The 26515-nt window shown below is 44.1% G+C and overlaps 3 protein-coding genes across 9 annotated transcripts in view; all 3 read left to right on the top strand.

The window, feature by feature from the left end:
- The first annotated feature begins 923 nt into the window (after positions 1-923).
- Positions 924-26515, top strand: part of LOC133116235 (interleukin-18 receptor accessory protein-like) — a 147759-nt gene continuing 122167 nt past the window's right edge. Inside the window, exons 1-12 of one of the 6 annotated variants that reach the window (XM_061225606.1) lie at positions 924-1116; positions 1278-1374; positions 1636-2047; positions 2197-2455; positions 3204-3408; positions 4192-4348; positions 5004-5072; positions 5967-6093; positions 6252-6406; positions 7280-7420; positions 7955-8125; positions 12120-13727. In XM_061225606.1, the coding sequence (XP_061081590.1) occupies positions 1975-2047; positions 2197-2455; positions 3204-3408; positions 4192-4348; positions 5004-5072; positions 5967-6093; positions 6252-6406; positions 7280-7420; positions 7955-8125; positions 12120-12487 (1725 nt within the window). In that variant the 5' untranslated portion in view covers positions 924-1116; positions 1278-1374; positions 1636-1974 and the 3' untranslated portion in view covers positions 12488-13727. Of the gene's footprint in view, positions 1117-1277; positions 2048-2196; positions 2456-3203; positions 3409-4191; positions 4349-5003; positions 5073-5966; positions 6094-6251; positions 6407-7279; positions 7421-7954; positions 8126-12119; positions 13728-26515 lie in introns of all 6 variants that reach the window. The other 5 variants (XM_061225608.1, XM_061225605.1, XM_061225609.1 and 2 more) reach the window with 5 other exon arrangements.
- tex30 (testis expressed 30) lies at positions 13971-16081 on the top strand. Its single transcript, XM_061227084.1, has 5 exons — positions 13971-14118; positions 14365-14601; positions 14745-14796; positions 15179-15390; positions 15749-16081. Exons 1-5 carry the CDS (start codon positions 13993-13995, stop codon positions 15905-15907), a joined length of 786 nt encoding a protein of 261 aa, XP_061083068.1. The 5' UTR covers positions 13971-13992; the 3' UTR covers positions 15908-16081.
- On the top strand, positions 17078-21564 carry nepro (nucleolus and neural progenitor protein). Of its 2 annotated transcripts, XM_061226644.1 has the most exons (9): positions 17078-17213; positions 17755-17909; positions 18092-18180; positions 18546-18674; positions 18983-19060; positions 19466-19800; positions 20058-20119; positions 20360-20619; positions 21122-21564. In XM_061226644.1, the coding sequence occupies exons 1-9, from the start codon at positions 17129-17131 to the stop codon at positions 21465-21467; spliced, it is 1539 nt and encodes a 512-aa protein (XP_061082628.1). In that variant the 5' UTR covers positions 17078-17128; the 3' UTR covers positions 21468-21564. The 2 variants fall into 2 exon arrangements, with proteins under 2 accessions (XP_061082628.1, XP_061082629.1); XM_061226645.1 differs by lacking the exon at positions 17078-17213 and having other exon boundaries at positions 17887-17909; positions 18092-18172.

The following is a 26515-nucleotide window of genomic DNA, read 5'->3' as shown; positions in this document are numbered from 1 at the left end:
AATTTGTTTACAAATTATGAGAAAATAAAAATGTCTTTTATCCAATGGTCTACCACCGCCTGTTGGTCCTCCATGTGCTGCCAAAAACAGTTCTGACCAAAACAGTACAAGACCTCTGAAGGTGCCCTGTGGTATCTGGCACCACAACATTCACAGCAGATCCTTTAAGTCCTTTATGTTGCGAGGTGGAGCCGCCATCCTTCTTGACTTGTTGTTCCAGCACATCCCACAGATGCTCGATCAGATTGATATCTGGGGAATGAGGAGGCCAGGGCAACACCTTGAACTCTGTTGTCGTGTTCCTCCAACCATTCCTGAACAATGTGTGCAGTGTGGCAGGGCGCATCATCCAGCTGAAAAAGACCACTGTACACTGTACACTGTAAAGTTTTGTCCAGATTCACTTTAACATCCAAAACCTCATAACACTGAAATGAAAGGGCCCCTTTGATTAATGTTTGTAAGTATGTCAGATTATGTGTAAATAGAGTTCCACACAAAAAAAGAAATCCACAGTGTAAATCTTTTGATTATGCAGTCTTGGTTGTGAAATATGTGCATTGCATTGTCTCATTTTATTTAGCGGGTCTGATTCAGTATACTCATTTACACGGACCAGGTGATGTTTTACTGCGTAGCAGGCCCCCCTGATCATCGCAATCACCCGCAGGAGAAATGATATGCACATAGGTGATTAAATTAAAATGTGAGAATTAATCTATCGTCCTTGTGGGGATCTTTATGAGAAATCGAGATTAGGACTGGCAAAATATTACAGCAAATGACATCTTTCTGTGTCTATCACTTAAACACCTTTGCCACAGTTTCCTTAGCAACCCGCGCTTCAAGTGTAAGATCCTGTATGACGGGCAAGAGTTGGTGTTCTTCTGCAAACTTCATCATCTCTGCTGATTTCACAGGAAGAAGGCTCCTGCAAGTCCCTCACCCATCAGCATGTGAAACACCCAAACCGTTTCCCTCGGACCTAGCCTTCACACTCATGATGCCTGGAATGTCTTTGCAGGATGGAGGCAGCCTGGCTTCCCCTCTGGCTAACAGAAGAGTTTGATGTTTGATGTTCTCTGCAGTGTGTGAACGCATTCTGTTAACAGCAGTGTAAGTAACAGACTCATAATGTCTCATCAATAAAATTATGTGAAAATTATGTGGCAATATAAAATACCTCTGGAGACCACAGTTCAAATCTAATGTAAGGTTATGAGGCTGGCAATATTGTACTCACGTGTGTGATTATTTTATTTTTATTTTTTTCTCAGTGCAATGTCTGTAACAGTCAAATAACTGAAATTGACAGTGATATTAAAAGAAGATGCAAACATTCATGATTATTTGAAAGGTGAAAACTAAATAGGGGTGAGTGGTCAAATTATCACCAAGTTCCTGTATATAAAGATCTGCTTCCTTTTTTTCCCTTTGGCATGTAATATCTTCTTAGGACAGTAGCTGCCACTTTACTGAGCGAAACTGAAATATTTTTAGTCTCATAGCTCTTACTTTTCATACGTTTCCTGTATTTCAAAATGTAAAAAAACACATTTTGAGAGTGGTGGGCAAGAAACTAGAAATGGAAAACGAAACAGCAGCAAAATAATTGCCTACTGCCAACCATTTCAGGTAAGAAGACAAAACCCAAACCGAGAAACTCGCTTCAAGAACCGAGCGAGTTAGGAAACCACTGAAGAAGATAACATTTCAAAACATGTTCACTTAGCAGGAACTAAACCTGCCAGGAGACCAGCCCTGTTTCACACATGAAGTAACATGTCATTTGAGCAGTGCTATGGATGAGGACAAACTCTGTGCCAGTGGAGCACTTGAACAGAAGAGTCACATAAGGCTGCTGCAGTGCCTTACCCAGCTTTACATAGCTCTCTTTTGTCTTACATCAAACCCAGGCACATGGCCATATCCTGCTAGCCCAAAACACAGTGGAGTCTCTGCGCAATTCAGGAAATGGTTGACAACCGTGCACTTGCTCTTGTTGTTGTTGCTGTTTTGCTCCAGAAATGGCTTCTTGAATTCAGAGGTACTTTTAAAAATTATACTTTTCCTGTTGTCTGTCTCTCTCTCTCTCTCTCTCTCTCCACTCACTAACTCACACACACAAGACGCATTGGTCTTAATGATACCTGTATCTGAATGTTGTGTTCGTATTTGTGTCTTGCCCGCATGCAGGTGTGTGTTCCAGCTCTGTATTGTTTGCATATAAAGCTTTAGATGGGGAGCTTTTCATACTGCAGTGTGCCTCTCCACACCAACCCTATCTCTTCAACAAATCTGCGGTCCTGCGGCAAAGCATAGTGTGGTTTTGGCACGAGGGAGAGAAGAAGAGAGAGCTTCCTGGGATGGATGACAGCATTGTGAAAGTGGGGAATTCCCTGTGGTTTTCTAAAATAACTGAAAAGCACTCTGGGAACTATTCCTGTTATAACAGGTAGATAAAGCTTTGGCGATTTTTATTCAAGTGTTGGCACATTAGGGCTGTGTAATAGATGGAGTCCTTACCCACAAACCAATTCATTGATTTCCCTGCAGTCTTTGCTGCCCTGTTTCAATGGCTCCGCCTAGAACTTCCTGAGAAAAGAAAAATAACAAATAAAATTGGGCTGACATGCCACACTGATCAAGTCAACAACAACAACAACAAAAAAAATTACAATCACATTTTAGTTTCAGGATGGCACGGATGGTGCAGTGGGTAGCACTGCCGACTCACAGCAAGGAGTCCTGGGTTCGAATCCCCGTCGGCTGGGGCCTCTCTGTGTGGAGTTTGCATGTTCTCCCCGTGTCTGCGTGGGTTTCCTCCGGGTACTCCGGTTTCCTCCCACAGTCCAAAGACATGCAGGTTAGGCTGATTGGAGAGTCTAAATTGCCCATAGGTATGAGTGTGTGAGTGAATGGTGTGTGTGCCCTGCGATGGACTGGCGACCTGTCCAGGGTGTATATACATTATCTTAAACTGCTTATTCTGAACAGGGTCGCAGGGGGGCTGGAGCCTATCCCAGCATATATTGGGCGAAAGGCAGGAATACACCCAGGACAGGTCGCCAGTCCATCTAAAATGTGACTGTAATTTTTTTTGTTGTTGTTGTTGTTGACTTGATCAGTGTGGCATGTCAGCCCAATTTTAGTTTCAGGCACTTGCACAGTGCTATACTAACACCACTGCTGCAATGTCACAGGAACACTGCAGGAGTGTTGGCTGTTGGTTGGGGCGGAGATGGTGCGTTGCACTTCCTGGTTGATGTGGTACAGAGGAATGAGACTGTGTGCCATGACGATTGGAAGAGCGAGGTGACCCTGTTTATTGAACAGGGGAGCACAATCGCCTGTCCAGATGTGAGGTGCTATACATCAGCTCCAATAGAAGCCATCCGGTGGTACAAGGTGAGCAGCAGATACCTGTGCAGATACATTATTGGCATTTGGCAGACGCTCTTATCCAGAGTGATGTATAGAGCAAGGACGTACAGATAAAAGGTTACAGGTGAGTAGCAGTGAAAGCTCTGTTATACAGCAAATACAAACAGAAAGGGGTCATTTTTCAGCATACCAATGATTCATCATTATTTGTGATATGCATTCTACAGTATGAAGGTTGTAAGCTATTTCCAACCATAGTTATCTGAGGCTAATTTCAGGTGGCACCGATGGTGCAGTGGGTAGCACTGCCGCCTCACAGCAAGGAAGTCCTGGGTTCAAATCCCCGTCGGCCGGGGCCTCTCTGTGCGGAGTTTGCATGTTCTCTCCCATGTTTGCATGGGTTTCCTCCCACAGACCAAAGACATGCAGGTTAGGCTGATTGGAGAGTCTAAATTGCCCGTAGGTATGAGTGTGTGAGTGAATGGTGTGTGTGTCCTGAGATGGACTGGTGACCTGTCCAGGGTGTATTCCTGCCTTTCACCCAATGTATGCTGGGATAGGCTCCTGCGACCCTGTTCAGGAAAAGCGGGTTAGGATAATGAATGAATGTGGCTAATTTCCTTATACTCTATTCCATGGACAGCAGGACCTCTGTTATACATGATACTCAGTAACCGTGATATTAAGGCATACATTTCATACATTACAGCCAATAATAATGGACTGTGTTTTGTAGCGCCTTTCACATGTGGTGTATTTCTACTATTATGAAATAATGAAATAAATCATTAATAATAATTTTTTCAGAATAATTTCTCCAGCAGGAAGTCGGACCTGCGTCCGGGTGGCCGGCTCTTTCTAGGAAACATCAAAGAGGACGAAAAGGCAAATGTCACCTGCGACCTCAGCTATGTGGAAGAGCTGCACTGGACCTTCAGAAGGACTTTCAGAGTTAAACCTATACGTGAGAGATCCATTTTTACTCCGTTCTCCTTGTTCTGTCTTCACCCCACATCTCTGCATGTTCATTCAACCAGCCTGGAGCTGACGTACAGCTAGTAGCAACAGCCATTTAAAATATTGACACTTTTTTGTAAATATAATTATTTGCAGAGAGTACCTATAAAAAAATTACTTATCTGCAAGTCGATAAAGTTTAATTAGACCAAAACATTGATTTGTTGTTGACACCAAAAAGGCATTACCCTCCAGGACCTTTGACCACAGTCAGGACCAACATTATCTGGACCAATGTCATACCATAGTGCCAAATGTCAGTTAACTATCCTAACAGACCTCGGTCTGAGACAGAGCGTGAAGAACATACTAAAGGATAACCAAGCTATGACCAGCTTGAAATGACCAGCTACCAATTGTTTCAAAACATAGCTTGTACTGGTCAAACCATGTTGAGTATGGAGCTGGTCTGAACTGGTCAACCAGCTACCAGCTGTTTCAAAACCTAGCCAGAGCAGTTTTTCTCAGCAGGGTGTTGATCTAAAACATAGTAACTGTTTAGAAAGGTGAGAACATCTGCGAACATCTCTCATAAAGCTATCAAAGATCAGATTGCATACCCACCAAACCCATCACCGATAAAAGCTTTATTTTCCTCTTAGCGCCGGACACCAAGTCCCTGCCCAACATCCTGTATCCCCACGGTAACAAGACAGAGGAAGTGGAGCTGGGTATGGTATTCTGGAATTTTACACTGCACTGCTGAGTATACACTCAGTGAGCACTTTATTAGGTATTTATTAGACTTCTACTACTGTAGCCTATGCACTTAGAGTTATGATTCGTTGTGCCTTCAGAGATGCTCTTCTGAATACCACTGTTGTAATTACATTAATGGCATTTGGTAGACGCTCTTGTCCAGAGCGATGTAGAGTTGATTAGACTATGCAGAAGACTAGCCTCCCCTTGAGCAATGCAGGGTTAAGGGCCTTGCTCAAGGGCCCAACGGCTGTGCAGATCTTATTGTGGCTACACTGGGAATCGAACTACCAACCTTGCGGGTCTCAGTCTTGTACTTTAACCACTCCGCTACAGGCCGCCTGTAATGTGTGGTTATTTGCGATACTGTCACCTTCCTGTCACCTTTGCCCAGTCTGGCCCTTCTCCTCTGACCTCTCTCATTATATTATAAAGGTGTTTCTGTCTGCAGAACTGCTGCACACTTGATGTTTTTGTTTTTTGCAACATTCTTTGCAAACTCTAGAGACTAGTGTGCGTGAAAATCCCAGGAGATCAGCAGTTTCTGAGATACTCAAACCACCCTGTCTGCCCCCAACAATCATTCCATGGTCAAAGTCACTAGATCACATTTTTTCCCCATTCTGATGGTTGATGTGAACATTAACTGAAGCTCCTGACCCGTATCTACATAATTCTACGTATTACACTGCTGCCACACTATTGGCTGATTAGATAATCACATGGATAAGTAGGTGTAATAAAGTAAAAATGTTCCCAATAAAGTGCTCAGTGAGTGTACAAGCAAGGCTCCTGTATTTGACAATTTCATATTCGTATCTAGGTCAGGATAGGTTTTGATCTTTTGTTTTGTGTTTTGCTCTCAGGAAAGCGTCATACACTCACGTGTAAGGTGCAATTCGGTTATGAGAGGAACTCCAGGGCAATGGTCAGATGGTGGGTCAGATACCATGACAACGGCAGCATTGGAGCATTGGAGATGGACCGTCCTAAGTGAGTTTCATGAGCAAATGAGTTACGGTCCAGCTGTATTTTAAAGCATTTGCATATGATTTAGTATTAAAGAGTGTGTTTGTATGTTTTTCTCTCAAAAGTATGTTGTGTCTGCTGTTGTGAAAATAATATGCATAGACTCACTGGCACGGTTCTAGGATAGTGCATTCCTCCATCTGGGAAAGTACCACCAATTACAGTGCACACCTGCAGCAAGTGACCCAGAGGCACCTGGAAGCAACATTCACCTGCTGGGCACAGAACTCCAGAGGCAATACCAGTGCTACCACCAGACTACAGAGAAGACCTGAAGGTGCTATTGCTGAAAAATACAACTGCTACTGATACTACCAGTTTGTGTTGGTTCTGTTCCAGTGACTGGACATTCTAATCCCAGTTTGTGTTGGTTCTGTTCCGGTGACTGAACATATTATCTCAGTTTGTGTTGGTCCTGTTCCAGTGACTGGACATGCTAATCCCAGTTTGTGTTGGTTCTGTTCAAGTGACTAAACATATTATCCCAGTTTGTGTTGGTTCTGTTCCAGTGACTGAACATATTATCCCAGTTTGTGTTGGTTCTGTTCCAGTGACTGGACATTCTAATCCCAGTTTGTGTTGGTTCTGTTCCAGTAGCTGGACATTCTATTCCCAGTTTGTGTTGGTTCTGTTCCAGTGACTGGACATGCTAATCCCAGTTTGTGTTGGTTCTGTTCAAGTGACTGAACATATTATCCCAGTTTGTGTTGGTTCTGTTCCAGTGACTGAACATATTATCCCAGTTTGTGTTGGTTCTGTTCCAGTGACTGGACATTCTAATCCCAGTTTGTGTTGGTTCTGTTCCAGTGACTGAACATATTATCCCAGTTTGTGTTGGTTCTGTTCCAGTGACTGGACATGCTAATCCCAGTTTGTGTTGGTTCTGTTCCAGTGGCTGGACATGCTAATCCCAGTTTGTGTTGGTTCTGTTCCAGTGACTGGACATGCTAATCCCAGTTTGTGTTGGTTCTGTTCCAGTGGCTGGACATTCTAATCCCAGTTTGTGTTGGTTCTGTTCCAGTGACTGGACATGCTAATCCCAGTTTGTGTTGGTTCTGTTCCAGTGGCTGGACATGCTAATCCCAGATTGTGTTGGTTCTGTTCCAGTGACTGGACATGCTAATCCCAGTTTGTGTTGGTTCTGTTCCAGTGGCTGGACTCTTACTCATTATTGTGGGGCCTGCTGTCACAGTGGTGCTCATAAGTGGAATCAGCATATTAGTGTGGATTTATTGGCTGGAGATTTACCTTTTGTACAGAACCTACTTCTCACTGGAAGAAACAGTCTCAGGTGAGGCGCCCTTGAGCACACGTGACCATGCTATAGCAAAAGGCTGAAATAACTTAATCATTTTTTTATTCATACTTTTAAATTTATCTCATTACATTTTTGTATTATTATAAGCAATTGTATTTATTGCATCTTAATGAATTAATATACTATAACCAACAATAAAAATACAAGCTTAGTGTACAGTGCACTGCATTTTTTCCTCGTTAACTTGCTCTGTATTTGTCTGTAAATGAGTGGAATTTTCACTGACACAGGCCATTGAAACTATCAGAAAATGCAGTGCTTGGAACACAAAACATTATTGTACAGGAAAGCTAACTTCTTTGAATATGTTTGCTGTGTAAAAGTAAAAACCCTTTCATGTCCAATCTATAAGCATACAGTATATTTAATGAGAACCTCTCCATTGTATTGAAAGTTTGCTGGGAGAGTGCACAAGAAGTAAATGGTGATATGATGAAGACATAATGTGTATCAAGTAAAGTTCCCCGTCTATTTTGTGTTTTCTGTGTTACTCCATGTGTGGGACAGCAGGAAAGGAGTATGACGCCTTTGTGTCGTATGTGAGTGACTCTTCCTCAGAGGAGGAACACAGCACACAGACAGGGGAGACCCTGGGAATGCACCACCTGCCCAATGTGCTGGAGAAACAGTATGGCTACAGGCTGTGTCTGCTGCAGAGAGACCTGGCACCTGGAGGAGGTGAGACTCACTCTGACAGGAACCTACACAGCTCAGCACTCTTAAGACTTTAACTGTTGTAGTATTGAGTTAAATGTTCTGTGGTGAAGGGTACAAAGTGCTGTGGTAGCGGTCATAGTGTTAGCAGTGTTAACAGTCGCAGCAGTGTCAGTAGCAGTAGTGTTAGCAGCAGTGTCAGTAGCAGTAATGTCAGTAGCAGTAGCAGTAGTCTCAGTAGCAGTGTCAGTAACAGTATCAACAGCAGTGTCAGTACCAGTAGTGTCAGCAGCAGTGTCAGCAGCAGTATCAGTAGCAGTGTCAGCAGCAGTAGTATTGTTAAATGTGTTGTTCTGTGGCGAATGGTACAAACTGCTGTGGTAGCGGCCGTAGCATTAGCAGTGTTAACAGTCGCAGCAGTGTCAGTAGCAGTGTCAGTAGCAGTTGTGTCAGCAGCAGTGTCAGTAGCAGTCGCGTCAGTGTCAGTAGCAGTAGTGTCAGTAGCAGTATCAGTAGCAGTGTCAGTAGCAGCAGTGTCAGTAGCAGTAGCAGTAGTGTCAGTAGCGTCAGTGTCAGTAGCAGTAGAGTCAGTAGCAGTATCAGTAGCAGTAGTGTCAGTAGCAGTGTCAGTAGCAGTAGTGTCAGCAGCAGTGTCAGTAGCAATAGTGTCAGCAGAAGTGTCAGTAGCAGTAGTGTGATCAGCAGTGTCAGTATCAGTAGCAGCAGTGTCAGTCTCAGCGTCAGTATCTGTAACAATAGTGTCAGTATCAGTGTCAGTAGCAGTAGCAGTAGTGTCAGTATCAGTGTCAGTAGCAGTAGCAGCAGTGTCAGCAGTAGTGTCAGCAGCAGTGTCAGTTGCAGTTGCAGTAGTGTCAGTGTCAGTTGCAGCAGCAGTATCAGTAGCAGTGTCAGTAGCAGCAGTGTCAGTAGCAGTAGCAGTAGTGTCATTGTCAGTGTCAGTAGCATCAGTGTCAGTAGCAGTAGTGTCAGTAGCAGTGTCAGTAGCAGTAGTGTCAGGAGCAGTATCAGTAGCAGTGTCAGTAGCAGTAGTGTCAGCAGCAATGTCCGTAGCAATAGTGTCAGCAGCAGTGTCAGTAGCAGTAGTGTCAGTAGCAGTAGCAGTGTCAGTAGCAGTAGTGTCAGCAGCAGTATCAGTAGCAGTGTCAGTAGCAGTAGCAGCAGTGTGTAAGTCTCAGTGTCAGTATCAGTAACAGTAGTGTCAGTATCAGTAGCAGTAGCAGCAGTATCAGTAGCAGTGTCAGCAACAGGAGTAATGTTAAATGTGTTGTTCTGTGGCGAATGGTACAAAGTGCTGTGGTAGCGGTCGTAGCATTAGCAGTGTCAGTAGCAGTGTCAGCAGCAGTAGTATTGTCTTAAATGTGTTGTTCTGTAGTGAATGGTACAAAGTGGTGTGGTAGTGGTCGTAGCATTAGCAGTGTTCACAGTCGCAGCAGTGTCAGTAGCAGTAGTGTCAGTAGCAGTGTCAGTAGCAGTAGTGTCAGCAGCAGTGTCAGTAGCAATAGTGTCAGCAGCAGTGTCAGTAGCAGTAGTGTCAGTAGCAGTAGCAGTAGCGGTGTCAGTAGCAGTAGTGTCAGCAGCAGTGTCAGTATCAGAAACATTAGTGTCAGTATCAGTGTCAGTAACAGTAGCCGTAGTGTCCGTATCAGTGTCAGTAGCAGTAGCAGTAGTGTCTGTGTCAGTGTCAGTAGCAGCAGAGTCAGTATCAGTGTCAGTATCAGTAACAGTAGTGTCAGTATCCGTGTCAGTAGCAGTAGCAGCAGTGTCAGTATCAGTGTCAGTAGCAGTAGCAGCAGTAGTGTCAGTAGCAGCAGTGTCAGTAGCAGTAGCAGTAGTGTCAGTATCTGTGTCAGTAGCAGTAGCAGCAGTGTCAGCAGTAGTGTCAGTAGCAGTATCAGCAGCAGTGTCAGTAGCAGTAGCAGTAGTGTCAGTGTCAGTGTCAGTAGCAGCAGTGTCAGTAGTAGTGTCAGTGTCAGTAGCAGTAGCAGTATCAGTGTCAGTAACAGTAGTGTCAGTAGCAGTGTCAGTATCAGTGTCAGTAGCAGTAGCAGCAGTATCTGCAGCAGTGTCTGTAGCAGAAGCAGCAGTGTCAGCAGTAGTGTCAGTAGCAGTAGCGTCAGTCTCAGTGTCAGTATCAGAAACAGTAGTGTCAGTATCAGTGTCAGTAGCAGTAGCAGCAGTGTCAGTATCAGTGTCAGTAACAGGAGCCGTAGTGTCCGTATCAGTGTCAGTAGCAGTAGCAGTAACAGTAGTGTCTGTGTCAGTGTCAGTAGCAGTAGCAGCAGAGTCAGTATCAGTGTCAGTATCAGTAGCAGTCGTGTCAGTATCAGTGTCAGTAGCAGTAGCATGTAAGTAGCAGTAGCAGCAGTGTCAGTAGCAGTAGCAGTAGTGTCAGTATCTGTGTCAGTAGCAGTAGCAGCAGTGTCAGCAGTAGTGTCAGTAGCAGTATCAGCAGCAGTGTCAGTAGCAGTAGCAGTAGTGTCAGTGTCAGTAGCAGCAGTGTCAGTATCAGTGTCAGTCGCACTAGCAGCAGTGTCAGCAGTAGTGTCAGTAGCAGTAGCAGCAGTGTCAGTAGTAGTGTCAGTGTCAGTAGCAGTAGTGTCAGTAGCAGTGTCAGTAGCAGTAGCAGCAGTATCCACAGCAGTGTTAGTAGCAGAAGCAGCAGTGTCAGCAGTAGTGTCAGTAGCAGTAGCAGCAGTGTCAGTAGTAGTGTCAGTGTCAGTAGCATTAGCAGTATCAGTGTCAGTAGCAGTAGTGTCAGTATCAGTGTCAGTAGCAGTAGCAGCAGTATCCGCAGTAGTGTCAGTAGCAGTAGCAGCAGTGTCAGTAGCAGTATCAGTATCAGTGTCAGCAGTGTCAGTAGCAGTAGTGTCAGTATCAGTGTCAGTAGCAGTAGCAGCAGTGTCAGTAGCAGTGTCAGTAGCAGTGTCAGTAGCAGTAGTTTCAGCAGCAGTGTCAGTAGCAGTATCAGTATCAGTGTCAGCAGTAGTGTCAGTAGCAGTAGCAGTAGCAGCAGTGTCAGTAGCAGTAGCAGTAGTGTCAGTGTCAGTGTCAGTAGCAGCAGTGTCAGTATCAGTGTCAGTCGCACTAGCAGCAGTGTCAGCAGTAGTGTCAGTAGCAGTAGCAGCAGTGTCAGTAGTAGTGTCAGTGTCAGTAGCAGTAGTGTCAGTAGCAGTGTCAGTAGCAGTAGCAGCAGTATCCGCAGCAGTGTTAGTAGCAGAAGCAGCAGTGTCAGCAGTAGTGTCAGTAGCAGTAGCAGCAGTGTCAGTAGTAGTGTCAGTGTCAGTAGCATTAGCAGTATCAGTGTCAGTAGCAGTAGTGTCAGTATCAGTGTCAGTAGCAGTAGCAGCAGTATCCGCAGTAGTGTCAGTAGCAGTAGCAGCAGTGTCAGTAGCAGTATCAGTATCAGTGTCAGCAGTGTCAGTAGCAGTAGTGTCAGTACCAGTGTCAGTAGCAGCAGCAGCAGTGTCAGTAGCAGTGTCAGTAGCAGTAGTTTCAGCAGCAGTGTCAGTAGCAGTATCAGTATCAGTGTCAGCAGTAGTGTCAGTAGCAGTAGCAGTAGCAGCAGTGTCAGTAGCAGTAGTGTCAGTATCAGTGTCAGTAGCAGCAGTGTCAGCAGTAGTGTCAGTGGCAGTGTCAGTATCAGTAGCAGTAGCAGTAGCAGCAGTGTCAGTAGCAGTAGCATGTCAGTATCAGTATCAGTGTCAGTAGCAGTAGTGTCAGCAGTAGTGTCAGTAGCAGTAGCCGTAGTGTCAGTATCAGTGTCAGTAGCAGCAGTGTCAGCAGTAGTGTCAGTAGCAGTGTCAGTAGCAGTAGCAGTCGTGTCAGCAGCAGTGTCAGTAGCAGTATCAGTGTCAGCAGTAGTGTCAGTAGCAGGAGCAGCAGTGTCAGTAGTAGTGTCAGCAGCAGTGTCAGTATCAGTATCAGTGTCAGTAGCAGTGTCAGTAGCAGTAGCCGTAGTGTCAGTAGCAGTAATAATGCTAGCTGTTCTGTGGTGCAGTGTACACAGAGGACGTGGTGTGCGCGATGCAGAGGAGCAGGAGAGTGATCTGTGTGCTGAGCTCCTGTTACCTGCGCAGCAGCTGCCTGTTTGAGCTGGAGACCAGCCTGGAAGCCCTGCAGCAGGACAGAGGCCTCCGGCTCATCCTGGTGTGGAGCAGCCCGGCACCTCCCTGCCTCAAAGGCCTGCCCCTGCCCCCCACCGTCAGGCGGGCCCTGAGAGTGCTCCCTGCGCTCCACTGGAGCCCTTCCCAGCTCAGGCCCTCCCAGGGACCCTTCTGGAAGGCCCTAAAGCGGGCCATGCCGATCAGCCCCCTGCCACCGCCATCAAGCTCTGCACCGAAGGGTGGGCTACCTGGGGAGACATAGCTGTGTGCTATCACACCTTCATCCATCTACACACACATTCATTCATTCATCCATTATCTTAACCGACTTATCCTGAACAGGGTCGCAGGGGGGCAGGAGCCTATCCCAGCATACATTGGGCGAAAGGCACCCTGGACAGGTCGCCAGTCCATCGCAGGGAACACACACCATTCACTCACACACTCATACTTATGGGCCATTTAGACTCTCCAATCAGCCTAACCTGCATGTCTTTGGACTGTGGGAGGAAACCGGAGTACCCGGAGGAAACCCACGCAGACACGGGGAGAACAAGCAAACTCCGCACAGAGAGGCCCCAGCTGACGAGGATTCGAACCCAGGACCTCCTTGCTGTGAGGCGGCAGTGCTACCCACTGCACCATCCGTGCCACCTCTACACACACATGATCTGTCTATACAATCATAAGAAAACTGTTATCATTTAGTTATTTATCCATGTATTTATTTGGAATTTTAGGTAAATAGCAGTGCACCGACTCTTGATTGTAAATCATGTGCCGTTTTGTGAAAAGGGGAAAATAAATGGGTATTTATCGCAGAAATAAACAGGGAGGCAAATGTGTCTGCTCCCTCTGTTGTTACAAGGTGAAGATGGAGTGACCTTTGGATAAGATGGTCTGCTAATGGCAATAAAGTACAGGTTTAGCTACTGTGACTAAAAGCAGCCACTGCAGGAAGGCATTATTTAAAATGTGTGAAGTTTCCAAAGTGTCTGTCTTCAATGGAACGCTTTTTACTGCAGAACAATGACATTTCATCTCTCAGAATGATGTGTGAGTACTGGGCAGTACAGTTATGTGTACATATATTTTTCTGTTGTTACAACATTGTAATTTAAAATAAAGAAGTGGAACAGTGAGCTGTCCGAAGATGAACATAAATAAACCTGAATTCATATTTAAATGTACTTTAAAGGTCATTTAAAGATAATTTCTGACTTCTAACGGTCAAGAGAGGAATTGTCGCAACAAACCCGCTCAAACCACAACACTGTTTACCCCACCCCTTCTCTGTGGACGCGCTGACGTTGAGATGCCATTGGCCGTGACAATTAGAACCAATTTTCAACCAATGAGCTTGAATTATTGCACTGCTATACAATGTTTTGTTACAGAGTGCTGGCCCGTCAACTGCATATTTTGAAAACAGAATTTAAGGACAATAAACACAGGCAGGTGGTGACTCAACATGTCAGTGAACCTTTTTCAATGATAGGAAAGTATTACTGTTGTTGTTGTTGTTGTTGTTGTTGTTGTTGTTGTTGTTGTTTTTTTTATATTTATTTTTGTACTATATATGAATGAATCTTCAAATAAAAATGAAGAGAAAAGAAGAGTTCAGTGTAAGCTTCATACCGTAACAGTACCCAATCGCTGTCTTTGGGAAGGAATAGGTTTTGATCGTACTGTTGAAAGTACTATCATGTGGAAAGCTGCAGGATGAAGCACAACTCCTCACCATTAGGTGGCAATGCCCTGCACGCAATGACGGAAGTACTAAATCGTAGATATCTCCGTCAAGTAGGAACTTTCATAGCCGGTTTCCATAAGTTTTATAACATTAGAGATGTATCTCCGAACACAACGTTAAGTATGAATTTATTTCACGAGGTAATAGAATCAATAGATAATAATAATAATAAAGGCGGCATTGATGTACCCTGACTAAGATCGTATCTTGTTAGCTAGTTCACCTGAAGCTGCTACAACAGGGTGCAGTTTAGCGGTCCAAGTTAACTGAGTTAATTATAAACGAGCAAATCTTTTAATGTGTACGATTTATGATCATGAGCTGACGACATTGCTTTCAGACTGTTCACAAATATGTTGATGTTTTAAAATACATTTCACTTGCAGGACAAAGTAAAAATTCCTTTTGGATCCAAACACCTGGACGCGACTCTATGCATCCCTGCAGAAGCCTGCGATGTGCGAACCGCAGTGGTTCTCACACACGGAGCTGGGGGAGATATGAACTTCAAACACCTGGTCTTACTCGCTGAAGTTCTCGCCTCGACTGGCTTACTGTGTTTGCGATTTACATGCAAAGCACTAAACCTCGTTTACAGGGTGAAGGCTTACCATGCCGTTGTGGTAAGGGATTTATCTACAGAGCGTGAACGCTGATGTGAAATTAAGATTAAAATATGACACGTTGAGAATTTTCAATAATTTGCGTGGGTGACTTACTGTAGTGCTTTGAGTCATTTATCACTCGTGTTTGTTTCATTCTGTAGGAATATATACAAAACCTGGAGACGTTCACTTTCAAAAACATTTTTCTTGGCGGTAAGCGTCAGTATTTGCATGTTACAACTCAACTACAATGTAGGCCCTGCCATAACTCCATATGTGTTGAAAATGCTTTTATAACACTTGTGATTTTGCTGTGCTGTGTATTTTGCAGCATTACAGAGACCAAAATGCAGATGAATAAAAACATTGTGCAACTAGTATGCTACTGAGAAAAGTGAAATAGAACATTCCCGTAACTACGCAGTGTGTATTGCTATGGGCATGCTTTGCCAAGGCCTTGCTAGTGCTATTTAATGGGTTGTATTTGAGTAATTCAGTCCTTTGTCCAGTGTAAGTTTAGTCTTTCCTAAACTTGGGAGGATTATGGGTGTGTTTGTTGTGAACGTGTTACCGTTGTGCCCCTGTTGCCCGGCAGGCCGGTCGATGGGCGCCAGGGCTGCTGCTGCTTTGGTAAAGCAGCTGGCTGAGGGGGCTGGTGACTCGGTGCGAGGCCTGGTCTGTCTGTCCTTCCCACTGCACCCTCCTGGACAGACGCACGCCCACGGCAAGCGCAGTGAGCACCTCCTGGCGCTGACCCAAACGCCCGTGCTCTTCGTGTCTGGAACCCACGATGACATGTGCCAGCGGGTGAGGAGAAGGTCCAGGCCCCCTCGTCGTGTAATGGAATGGTTTGGGAGCTGGGCATGCAATCTCATTGGTTGCCAGTTTGATAGGCCATGGCCCTGTCATTGCACCCCAAATTCCTGAAGTATTAATATTCAGCTGCATAACTGTAAACTAATGGAAGCTGTGTAAGTGGCCCTGGATGAGTGACCGTTAAATGCCTAAATGTAAACAGGAATTGTCAAAAATGTACAGAGGTCTCATGTTTTGACTTTAACTAAAGCAGGTACTTAGAAGGGAGATTCGGCCATCGGAGTGATGAGAGCAGTGTCCTATCCCTTTCATTGCCCTGGTAAACAAGCCCTTTTAATGCTTCCTATAGGATCTACTGGAAGACGTAAGAAAGAAGATGAAAGTTGCAACTGCAGTGCACTGGGTAGAGGGAGGCAGCCATGGCCTAGCTGTGAAGGGGAGGCCAGAGGAGGAAGTACTTCAGGAAGTGAACTCTGGAGTAACTGCCTGGATTGTGGAACACATCTGACGCTGCATGAGCATAGTCTTCTTTAAAGATCATTTTCATGCTTTTTTGAAACATGCTGTACATATTTATGAGTCCTGGAATATGACAGCAGATCTAAAGACACTTTGTGTACATTTGTTTTGTTTTTTTTAATGTTTTTTGTTCAAAGAAATAAAGAGAATAGTTTATCTCCTGCTGGATGATGACTTATTGTGCCAAAGACACTGGCTAGTGCAGTCAGGATTCCGCTCTGTAGACTGTACAGCATGTTATGAACGAAAGAGCTTGTGCTTTGGTAGGATACATAGAGAAACAAAATGGTGAAATAGCCAAGCTCTATTGAGCTCTACAAGTCTATTTTAAGGTGTGAATATTATAGCGGATATTAATGTCTAGTGGCACTGTTCTGTAGGCTGTGAAGGGGAGAGAAAGTAGGACTGGGATCATTAACTCTGGTCCTCAAATCCAAAAATATTTGGAAGTGTATAAACAAAACCCACTGAGTACCAAAGCTAATTCTTTCTAGAAAAGTTGATTAAGGTTGCAACTACAGCATGAAGTAGAGTTTCAGGTGGATTTTCTGACACAGGTTTCAGGGTGGGTCTAAATGTGCCAAAAATGGGTAAATGAAAAAAGTTAATATTTAGGGCCAAATATTTCCGTACAAACTTATCTCTGTGTACCACTTTACAAATATTTATGTTTTTTTTTTTTCTTTTTTTTTTTTTTTACAAAGTTATGGACCTTTAAATATCACATCTCGTCTCATTATGCGTTTTTCAACGCGACACCCTTTAAATGGCTCTATGGTCAAACGCAAAGAGTATGAAGCTCACATTTTGACGAATTCCGTATCTCCGTGCTGTGTTGCAACCACCTGGAGATGGCCCAAAATTATTTTACATTTTTTGCAGTGTGAGGATGTCTATTAGGTGGCCGTAATACGCTTTGCAGTGTATTCCGTGTTCCATTATATCCAAAAATAGAAGTGGTAGTAGGCTCATTTAAAGGGCTAGCTGATCTTGGAGTTATATTCCTTCAAATCTTTGTTCCGTTGGCGTAAAAATCAGCAAGATATTGAAATGAAATTAAGTGATGGGTCCGGTTGCGTAAGCCTCTGCGCTTGAATTTCCTGGCGGTAGAGGGCAGTAATGCGCCTTGTTGAGCGTAAAGTTCGGAAATTCCATTAGAAGACGAAGAAGTAGTGGTGGGCTTCCGTCTGGGTGTCTTCCGGGAACAAACATGGAGGCTGAGTTGTGGAATAGGATCAGTATTCCCCGTCCTGGTGCAATTTCTACTGTTCACATTCCGTTTAATAACTCTACAGGTAGGCGACTTGCCTATTCATATCGAACAAGACTAGCAGTAGTTATTTATTATAGTTATAGTCATTTCGCGTCACATTAGTTCTGTGTTGCTGTACCTTGAGAGAACTGGGCTGATTAGCTAGGCTCATTTGAAACTGCAGTGTTACCCACGTGTGTTTGTGATCTAGGACTCGTTCTGTAAATATAGCTGGCTAGTACACAATGTATTGCACTCTCGTGCAATCTAGTTCGTTTGTAAAATGGGGGCAATACCAGGCAAACTAGATATGATTGTTCTTTGTTGAGTTACCGAGCAAAATGGATAGTTCTATGTCTGATGTACTTTAACTAGCTAACATTACCCATCGAAAGTCGTCTACACAACTGTTTACTGTTGGCTTAATGTTGCAAATTAGCTTGGCCAACGGCAACTTGTTCAACTTGGGGTTAAGGCATGTTTTACCTGGGAGCTGCATTTAGTCTGCCAGGTACAGCATCCGTACAATGATCAGTTCCTCATGCAGTATGTTTAACATTTTTAATGTTTCAATTTACTCCAAGACAGTCACGTAACGCACCTCTTGAAAGCCTCCGGAAAAGTGTTGAATTTGCTGCGTAGTACAGTTCTACAGACGGAAGTCCGCGTTCTGTACGCTCTACTGTACGTGCTAAACAACAGTCTGAGACAACACCTGCCGTTCCGGGCTATCAAACAGGTGAGCAGTTTACCTGCTGAGTCAACTGTTCGTATGCGCGGTTTGTATCTGATAAACTTCTGTTTGCTAACTTTTGTTGCACATCCATTGCTGGAAAATAAAGCCATGAGCACCTAAATCTGTGACTGCATCTTGACATGTTGCTTTCAGTTGAATACTTTTGTCAAATAAATTTGCCACAGGTGGAACAATGCATAAACCGCCTGAAAGAAATGAAGTTGGTATCTGTTCTTCTGGACCTGAAGGAGATGTGTCCAACAAAGGTGCAAAGGTTGCTGTATTTTATTTTTTCTTGTCATAATTCTTGGTCTATTCAAAATGAAGTTGCTGAATTTATATGGGTTCGTACAATTAACTAGCTGAATGTAGTCATCCTTAGTAGACAATACATTGGGTTACACTGGTTTGAGAGACCTGTATGGTTGAAGAGGAGGGTGTGATGTACCCTGTTGCATATTTGTGTGTTTATGAATTCAATGTATGCAGCAGTAATAAGTGTTGGTCAGGAGCATTGTCAGTCATGATTACAGGCATAATAGAATAATGACAATGCCTATCACATTTGAATAATTCTAAGGAGGGCTTGTCTGAATGGGCTCATGACCTGGTCCTCTGGTGTTGTCCTTGCGTCTCTAGGAAGGTGGGGCAGAGGACTGGTCAGTGTGAGGTTCCCAGCCAGCCCACCCTGGAGTGGATGTGTCTGAAACTGCTGGGCGCCTGCAAGCTGATGATCTGCCTGGCAGAGCGCTGCTCCCGGGCCTTCCAGTATCCTTCTGCCTGAACCACTAGCACAGATATTACTGTAAGCTACGGGCACTTACGTAGACATTACTGTAGACTACAGGCTCGAACATGGACATTACTATCCAATACATATTTTCAATCTCCATATCTGCCACATCTGTAATTGACGTTGCTTCAAACTTGACTGTTGGGACTTCATTCGCCAAACTCATGTTGCTTCCGTTCCTCTGTGCTCGTATCTCATCCCTGTATCTCCCTGTACCTTGAACCTGTCATTTTTTGTGCAGTGTTTTAAACTGGGGAAATCCTTGACACAGCGCCCCCTACAGCCTTGCTGGTGAGCACCTCCACTGGAGAGAGTTCATCGTGCTGAATGTAGTCCTCGTGAGCATGCTCAGCCGACTGTGGTGAGTTTGGTGCCCAGTGGGTGAATCCCCAAGCTCAGAGTTGTTTTGAATTCAAGCTCAATGGTCAAAAAGCTGGAAAATACTGTTGCCCCATGGTGCTGTATGAGTAAGGGCAATTAATGCATCCATTGTTGCTCCCATTAATGCGTTCACTGGTGTCATCTCAAGCTTTCCTAGCCTGGTAATTGCTGAGCTGTGTGAACACATTTATGAATGGAATTTATGGTTAATTTATAATGGGTTTTGAATTGGTCACATCGCATGCATACAGGAGAGGAAGTAACATACTGCGATGTTTGGTTGTGTTGCGGGTATGCTGTCTCAGTCTGTAGAGCCACTCATTGGTGTCTCAGTAGTCCTACCTGTACTAGTCTCCCTAAACTGTTTTCTTGGGCTTGTCTGCAGGGCGTTTTCCCAAGGCGTCCTTCGAGCCCTGGCTCCTGTGTATGGGAAGATGATGGTGCTGCTGCAGGAGGTGTCCTCTGCCAAGCCTATGCCCTTCCTCACCGAGTCCACCCTCCCCACGGACCTGCAGGCGTTCCTGGGCTCAGCGGCAGAACTCCACGGAGACCTGTGTGGGGCCAAAGGGTTGAGAAGGCCTGCAATGCTGAACCGATTGTTCAGGGATGAGGGAAGGAATAGGAAGAGGAAGCAACCGTGCTTGCACAGGAAGTCGAGCCGGGGGAGTGACAGGGTGGACCTGGGAAGTGTAGTTTCACAGAGCCGTGCGGCGATCGCCGGTAAGGACCGGCTTGCGTCATTGTAGTCTTTTCTGACTTGTCCATCCCTTGATAACTCCCAACTCCAAAATGTGTTTACATTGGGGGAAATGGAAAATTGGGATGGGGGAAAATGTTCGGTACCAATGTTCATGACCCTGTATTTTGTTTCATTTGTGTGAACAACAGAAGGTGGGAAAGGTTTTTCATGTGATACCCCCCTTTGTTTCAAAGTGCTTGTTGGGGGGTAAAATAATTCTTCTTTCTCTGTTCTTTAGATCATCTTGGTGGATTTGATTTGAAGTCTATGCTTAAAAGGCCATATGGAAAGGACAGACAGGTCTGTATTGGTGTTTCAGGTGCAATATAAATGTTGCATGTGTAACAAAACATTGGGTTTTAAACATCCCGTTAGCCTTATAATGGTGGCAACATTGGCATATTTGTATTGAATAAAAATAGCTGTTGTACACTTCTTTACCTCATAATGAATGTTTTTAATAAAATAATGATTCAGTGATTGTATATATTACAAAGAAATGACAGTATTGACTTATATCTCTCTTGTCTCCCGATACAGTTTGTGATTGGGAAGAATAAGCCATGTGATCTGGCCATACCAAAAAAGAAGCGTGCGTCAGAGGCAGTGGCTGTGATTGGTCAGAAGAAGAGCTTCCTGAGGAAGTTGAAAGCGGTGTCCTCCCTCAGTGACATGGGTGCCCACCTGCAGGAGATGATCGTCTGGTTCCGGAGCAGGAAGATGCAGAGAGAGAGCAGCCGCCTTCGACTGCTGCAGCTGAAGTGTCAGAGACTGAGACGCCTGGAGGCGCAGGGGCTCAGGTAACATACCCCAACCCCCACATGGACACTCTTAGCAAGATCGGTAGGGTTCCTGTATTTTTACACATTATTGGTATTTGGCAGATGCTCTTATCCTCTTATCTGTTCTTATGTTTGCTTTTATGTGTATAGATGGGACATGGTGGCACATTTAGATTCCCCTGAAAATATATTGTACTATACACTCATAACTTATGCCCTGTTTGACATACAGACATGAAACCCATTAGATACCCCGGTCCAAAATAATTTCCTGGCAATGTCAACATTGTTTATTTTTTATTTTTTTTTATTTTTCAGAAAACACAATCTCCTAAATGGTTTGACTAATTTGTATGAAACTTTGTGTACAGCATGTACTCATGAATATCTTTATATGAGCAATGTCACTTTGGTAATAAAGGTGCCGTAAGCCAATAAACTTTCTTCTGGCTGTCGTTTGACTGACGAGGATGGTTGGTTGCCAACTAAAAAAAAAAAAAAAAAATTTGTATCCATCTAGGGTGAACAGGAAGCTGCAGAGTTTGAGAGGGGAGACGTGTCGAGCTCTTCGTCCCGGTGAAAGGCAGAGGACTGAGCCCCTCCTGGCCCAGCAGGGCTGCCGCTCCCTGCATAGCCAGTGGAGAAGTCTCCGCAGCACGTCTGTGTCCGGGTCAAAGGGCAAACGCTGGCGTAAACGCCCCAGGAGGACCGGGCACGGCCAGGGACTCTCCCCTGAGCGAGAGACAGCAGGAGGTGGGGATGTGACCAATGAGGACACGGTTAGGGAAGGAAAGGCCATTGGTGCACATCCCAGCACTGTTAGGCAAGATGACATTGATGACATTTTCGCTTCCATCGGATTCTGAACCTAAAGCTGACCGACTCTTAAGCTGACTGCTGTTTTTATATTTTTTGAAATGAAATGACATGGTAATAAAAAGCTGGAGTGTGGCATCAAAACATCATTTTTTGTGATGGTTTGTTTGGTTGGTAGGTGTTCTGTTGAATACTGTGAGTCATGCAAATGTTTTTTTGTTCTTTTGTATGACACAATGCAGGACAATAATGGCATAATTAGGACATAATTGTTTTATTTTTTCCCCTTAAGTGAGCCATCTGTTTTGTACATTTCATTCACAGGTCCTGTGTAATGCCCTCCAGAGTGCGTTGTATACTACAATAGTGTCATACAGTCCCCGAACATTAGCCTCTGAAATGCATTCTGGGAAAATGTTATTTTAAAATATTTTTTGTAACAATGGTTGCATAAATCATGAATCCACCTAAACACACTTCCCTAATACTGATGCTTGATGCCATATATTAAAAAAATATATATTTTCATTATTGAAGTCTTTTCTGAAATTATGCATATTTTTAATGCTCTTCAGTGAATTAAACATAGGCATTTTTGTATTCGCACAAAACTGAAGTACTTTGCAATTCCAGGCATTTGGCGCTATCATAGACATACAAGAATAATCACACTGGCCCACATGTATGGAAAGAACAGGTGAAAAAGCATGTCTTTTAGTTCTTTTTTTTGTTGTAGAATTTCAGTAGTCTATCCTATTAGCATTCAGGGAGCTGCAGTTCTGTGCAGAAACCACTCCAATTATCCCATGTTAAACCAGTCTTCTGTCTGTCAGGTGCTTCCTAACTGTTTTTTAATTCTAACTAAACATACCCTCAGTGTGCCCTTTGTTAGGCAGACCTGAACACCAGCTTGTTAATGCAAATATTTCATCGGCCAGTCAGGTGGCAGAAACTAAATTCATAAAAGTATGCAGATGTGGTCAAGAGGTTCAGCTGTTTTTCAGACCAAATGTGAGAATAGGGAAGAATGTGATCTAAGTGACTTTGACCGTGGAATGATTGTTCATGCCAGACAAGGTGGTTTGAGTATCTCAGAAATTGTTGATCTCTCAGGAAAAACCACCTGTGAGTGTATCGAAGTCTTCTGATTTTAACAGATTAAATGCGAGCAATAATTTGTGCTTTGAATGGCAGAAAGCCCATCTGTTATTTTTGCAAAGCTAGATTTCCGTTAATTCCAGGTTAATGAATCTTTTAACTAACACATTTTTTTCAGACCTGAAATGCCCCAATGTGATATGAACATGTCTTACTTCATCATTATGAAATCAGGTGAAATTAAACTGGTGTAACCCTGTGAAAAAGATATGAGGATGCAATAACGAGTTCTCAGTAGGTATTCTAAACCGCGTCATACTGAGAACTGAAGAAGTGAAAAGCTGTGTTCGACACTGGGTAAACTTCTCATGGTCAATCACAACAGGAAATGGGTCAGCATAGCAGTGAGTCCCGGGCATTGTCTCCTTTGTGGTGTGGTCAAAGGCACATGCATCAGCTCTCAGAGATAAAACCCTGATGGAAGAAATGCACAGAATGGCTCATAGCTACATACCCCCGATGTCCTCCTCCCTGGTCAGTTCCAGGAACTTCGATCATGTCTTGAGCCTGGGGATGCTGGCCGTGGTGGTGGTTTTGCGGAGTACAGTGTGATTCGTATGGGCTGCACTCTGGAGGTCTGTAAGCTCTGGGAGCATTTCACAGGCACTGTGTTATCTTCGTCAGCTTCCTCTGCCTGTTTGGCATCATGCCCCTCTGCGTTCTCCCTGGCACTCATCTTCCACCTGCTGGTTATTCTGGCCCTGGTCTTCTTTAAGGGCTGCTTATAGTCTGCTCTGTGTTATAGTATCAGTATTAGCCACTGTGTATTTACGTATCAGTGTTATACTCTTGTGTGTTAGTGTCAGTATTATACTCTTTTAACTGTATAAGTCTTTACCAGTCCTCCTGGGTCATCTTCCTTCCTCCCTGGTTCATCGGTGCCATCCACCCCTTAGCTGGTTCAGTCTTCCTGATGGCCCAAACTATGGTACAGGTGAGTCAACACAAATGCATCATTACCCCTAAGTGTGGGTGCATGTGTGTGGCAAATTCCATCACCCTGCAATGTCGCACCTCTTTCCCTCCAAAAAATGCACAAACACGGAATGCATGGAATTACAGACTGAACACAGTAATTAATATGACCGGTAACTATCAGATATGCTGTCCAGATCACTGTTCGCTTCTAAAAACACAGTCCGGTGAGTGGAGTCAAGGCAGCCACTTAGCACATCACGAGCGTCTTCCGACCACATCCGCGCAATCTTAGTTGTAATCCGCTGCCTCCTTAACGCAGGAGAATTTCAGGATTTCTAAGATATCAAATGGCGGTCTGATTGTCCAAGAGGGGGAAGAGACGGCGATATAAAACTGAACTTAATGTTTGTATGTAACAAATCAATAGTTGTATCGCTTCCGGTGGGACAGGATACCATTTTCTTGAAGGTGGGGTATCAGAGAGAGAGAGAGCAGTGAGTAAAATAACCATTAATAATAACCAATGCATCTGGTGAAGAGCGTAGCAAGTCATGAATGACTCTCAATATTGTCTCTGTGGCTAGTTTCCCATTTGCCGATGGAGGAATGTTGATTGCTTGGACAATTACGTGAGAGAACTCCTGGGGCAAGTAGTAGGCCTAAGGTCTACAACTTAACGCAAGCAACTCAATGTTGGGGTAGAATCTCCCAAATATATCAGCAGCAGTACTGTGCAGTGGGTCTATCAGCCCGCCAACTGACGTACAAAGCTGAATTTAGTTAGCTAATAACTGTAATGTTAGTGAACGCTGGCCAGCCACGTCCTTCATCATTAGCTACCAGGGCTAATCTCTCGCAAACCCAGCTCACCACTGTTATAGCCAATCCATACACGTCTCCTTTGCCCTCCTTCATTTGGATCATTGAACATATGAGTTCAGTGAATTGGACACATACTTTTCATAAACAGTACATGAAAAAGGCCCATGCCCAGAAGTGGCCAGTTTATTAGAATAATAAATACAAGTAGACAAGCAAGGTATTGGGCAAAAGTAAACACAGACACAGGTTGTCAATGGATCATAGTAATAACTGAGCATGTTTGTTTTATAATATTTTTGAAAATCCTGCATAGTATGCATTTAATATCTGATGTTCGGTCTCAGCTGCACTTAGACGCTTACAGTACAAACGAGATCTGAGTTAATGTGGTTTTGTTTCTCTAATGTGCAGACATGTCAAATCCAATCAGTTCATCAAAACCCAGTAACAATTTCAGACGCCTACAAACCAGAGCTGTGAGGAACTGAAAAAGACCGCACTTTAAAATTTGTGTGAATGCAATTTGAGTTAAGCTCGGAGATCGATGAACAGTTTTAAGTCTTATTGAGTTTAGCGGGCTCTGTATGCCCGTAGCTGTCAATATCTCATCTTAGACCTGTGATGAGAGGGCGGACATCACTGACACACTGTAGCGGTCTGGCGTTATCTCCTCATGCCTTAGTACACAGGCGGAATGAAATCTTTAGAGTGTTTCCACTGGAACTTTATTTGAAATTGGTATTGACTAAACAATTACTTATGTTTCTACCCAATAATCTTATTCAGGCTGCATCAAATGCAGACATCCACAGATTTCATAAAATGGCAGGCTGTGTACTATATTCTCTCAGATGAAGCATCTTGGAAATTCAATGGGGTCTGTGAGACACTCTGAGATCTAATCTATACAATATATGAATATCAAGTTTAATAGGGAGTAGGGCCACCCTTCACCTTCAAAACTGATTTAGTCCTTCTTTTAATGTTGTCATACAAGTTCTGAATTAGGTATAGTGGGATATTGGACCATACTTCAGGAATTAAATCAACTTCTTAGGAAGATTAAGGAAGTAGGAGTCTACTTTGAAGCTTTTTGGGAAGTACTTGCGTACAATGATGTACTTGCGTACATGCACACACACACGCACACGCGCACACACACACACACAAACACACACATACACATGCGTACAATGATGTACAGTTCTGGTGATTGTGGAGGTTGTGGAAGCTGTTTGACTTCACTCTGGTGTCCATGAAACCACTCTTAAATTTCTTTAGCAGTGTATATAGGGGAGGTATCATCATTGAAAATGGGGACATCAAGAGAACATTGTTAGCACGTTGGGTGCATTTTGTCTTGTGAAGTACTTTTCTATTGCTTGGCCCTGCCATACAGTAAATACCAGCATTGCGGAGCACGTGACTTACATTTTTTGTTGAGATTTGGGTCACAGAGAAGATTCACTTCTGTGGTGAGTTTTGAGGCTGTATTTTTGTGGTGTTTTGCAACTTTGTTGTGAACTTCGACTTTCGACCACTGATCGTCTTTACTGATGAAGTCAGTGTTTCACAGCCTTCGTGGCTGCCATACCTTTTGCCAGAGGTTTGATGCAATTAGGGCGCCACCTACTTGGCATCTTTGATATTTGTTGGCTGCCTTGTATGCGGTGTGCTAACTATAAGGTGTGCCACCTTCCGCTTGGGTTGAAGTCAGAATGGATGAGGTTCCTTCCCTCAGGACCCAACGATAAATCAGTGGCCAGCAGAAACATTACGAGTTCAGTTAACTGAAAACTGCTGTTTCCAGAACCTTGAGGTCATATGAGCCTCCCACCATTTTAACTTGGAGAATAACGATGTTATACAGTGAGACTCAAGCGTGCCTTTTCATTTACCATGGAGGAGGTTAACCGACACTGCGGCCCTCATACACGTGAGCTCAGACTGAGACTTTAACCTTTAACCTTTCTGCTTTGGATAGGTATTTTTTCTTTCCTTTCCACTGGCTCCCATTGGTCTGACCTCAGGCTTCTTTATTGATGAAGAATGATTAATCCACACCTCCAATGAGAATCCATCCGCTGTGTGGATTAGGGGATGCAGGTCTCCCTGCGCTTCCTCAGGTTAGGTGATGGGCTGATCCCCGGGCGTATTGCTCTGGCTAGATGACCCTCCAGCTAACTGAACGGAAAGTTGG

This window comes from Conger conger, chromosome 17 (genome assembly GCF_963514075.1).
Source record: "Conger conger chromosome 17, fConCon1.1, whole genome shotgun sequence".
NCBI lineage: Eukaryota > Metazoa > Chordata > Actinopteri > Anguilliformes > Congridae > Conger > Conger conger.
The sequence above is the reverse complement of the archived record's forward strand: the minus strand, read 5'-3'. Positions and strand labels throughout refer to the sequence as shown.

What these genes read in the sequence shown, in the direction of transcription:
- tex30 (XM_061227084.1), top strand. Translation starts at nt 13,993, where the DNA reads ATGACGGAAGTACTAAATCGTAGATATCTCCGTCAAGTAGGAACTTTC. An exon ending in AGGCTTACCATGCCGTTGTG is followed by an intron (nt 14,602 to 14,744) that starts GTAAGGGATTTA and finishes TTCATTCTGTAG; the next exon opens with GAATATATACAAAACCTGGA. An exon ending in ACGATGACATGTGCCAGCGG is followed by an intron (nt 15,391 to 15,748) that starts GTGAGGAGAAGG and finishes TGCTTCCTATAG; the next exon opens with GATCTACTGGAAGACGTAAG.
- nepro (XM_061226644.1), top strand. Translation starts at nt 17,129, where the DNA reads ATGGAGGCTGAGTTGTGGAATAGGATCAGTATTCCCCGTCCTGGTGCA. An exon ending in TGTCCAACAAAGGTGCAAAG is followed by an intron (nt 18,181 to 18,545) that starts GTTGCTGTATTT and finishes TTGCGTCTCTAG; the next exon opens with GAAGGTGGGGCAGAGGACTG. An exon ending in AGCATGCTCAGCCGACTGTG is followed by an intron (nt 19,061 to 19,465) that starts GTGAGTTTGGTG and finishes GCTTGTCTGCAG; the next exon opens with GGCGTTTTCCCAAGGCGTCC.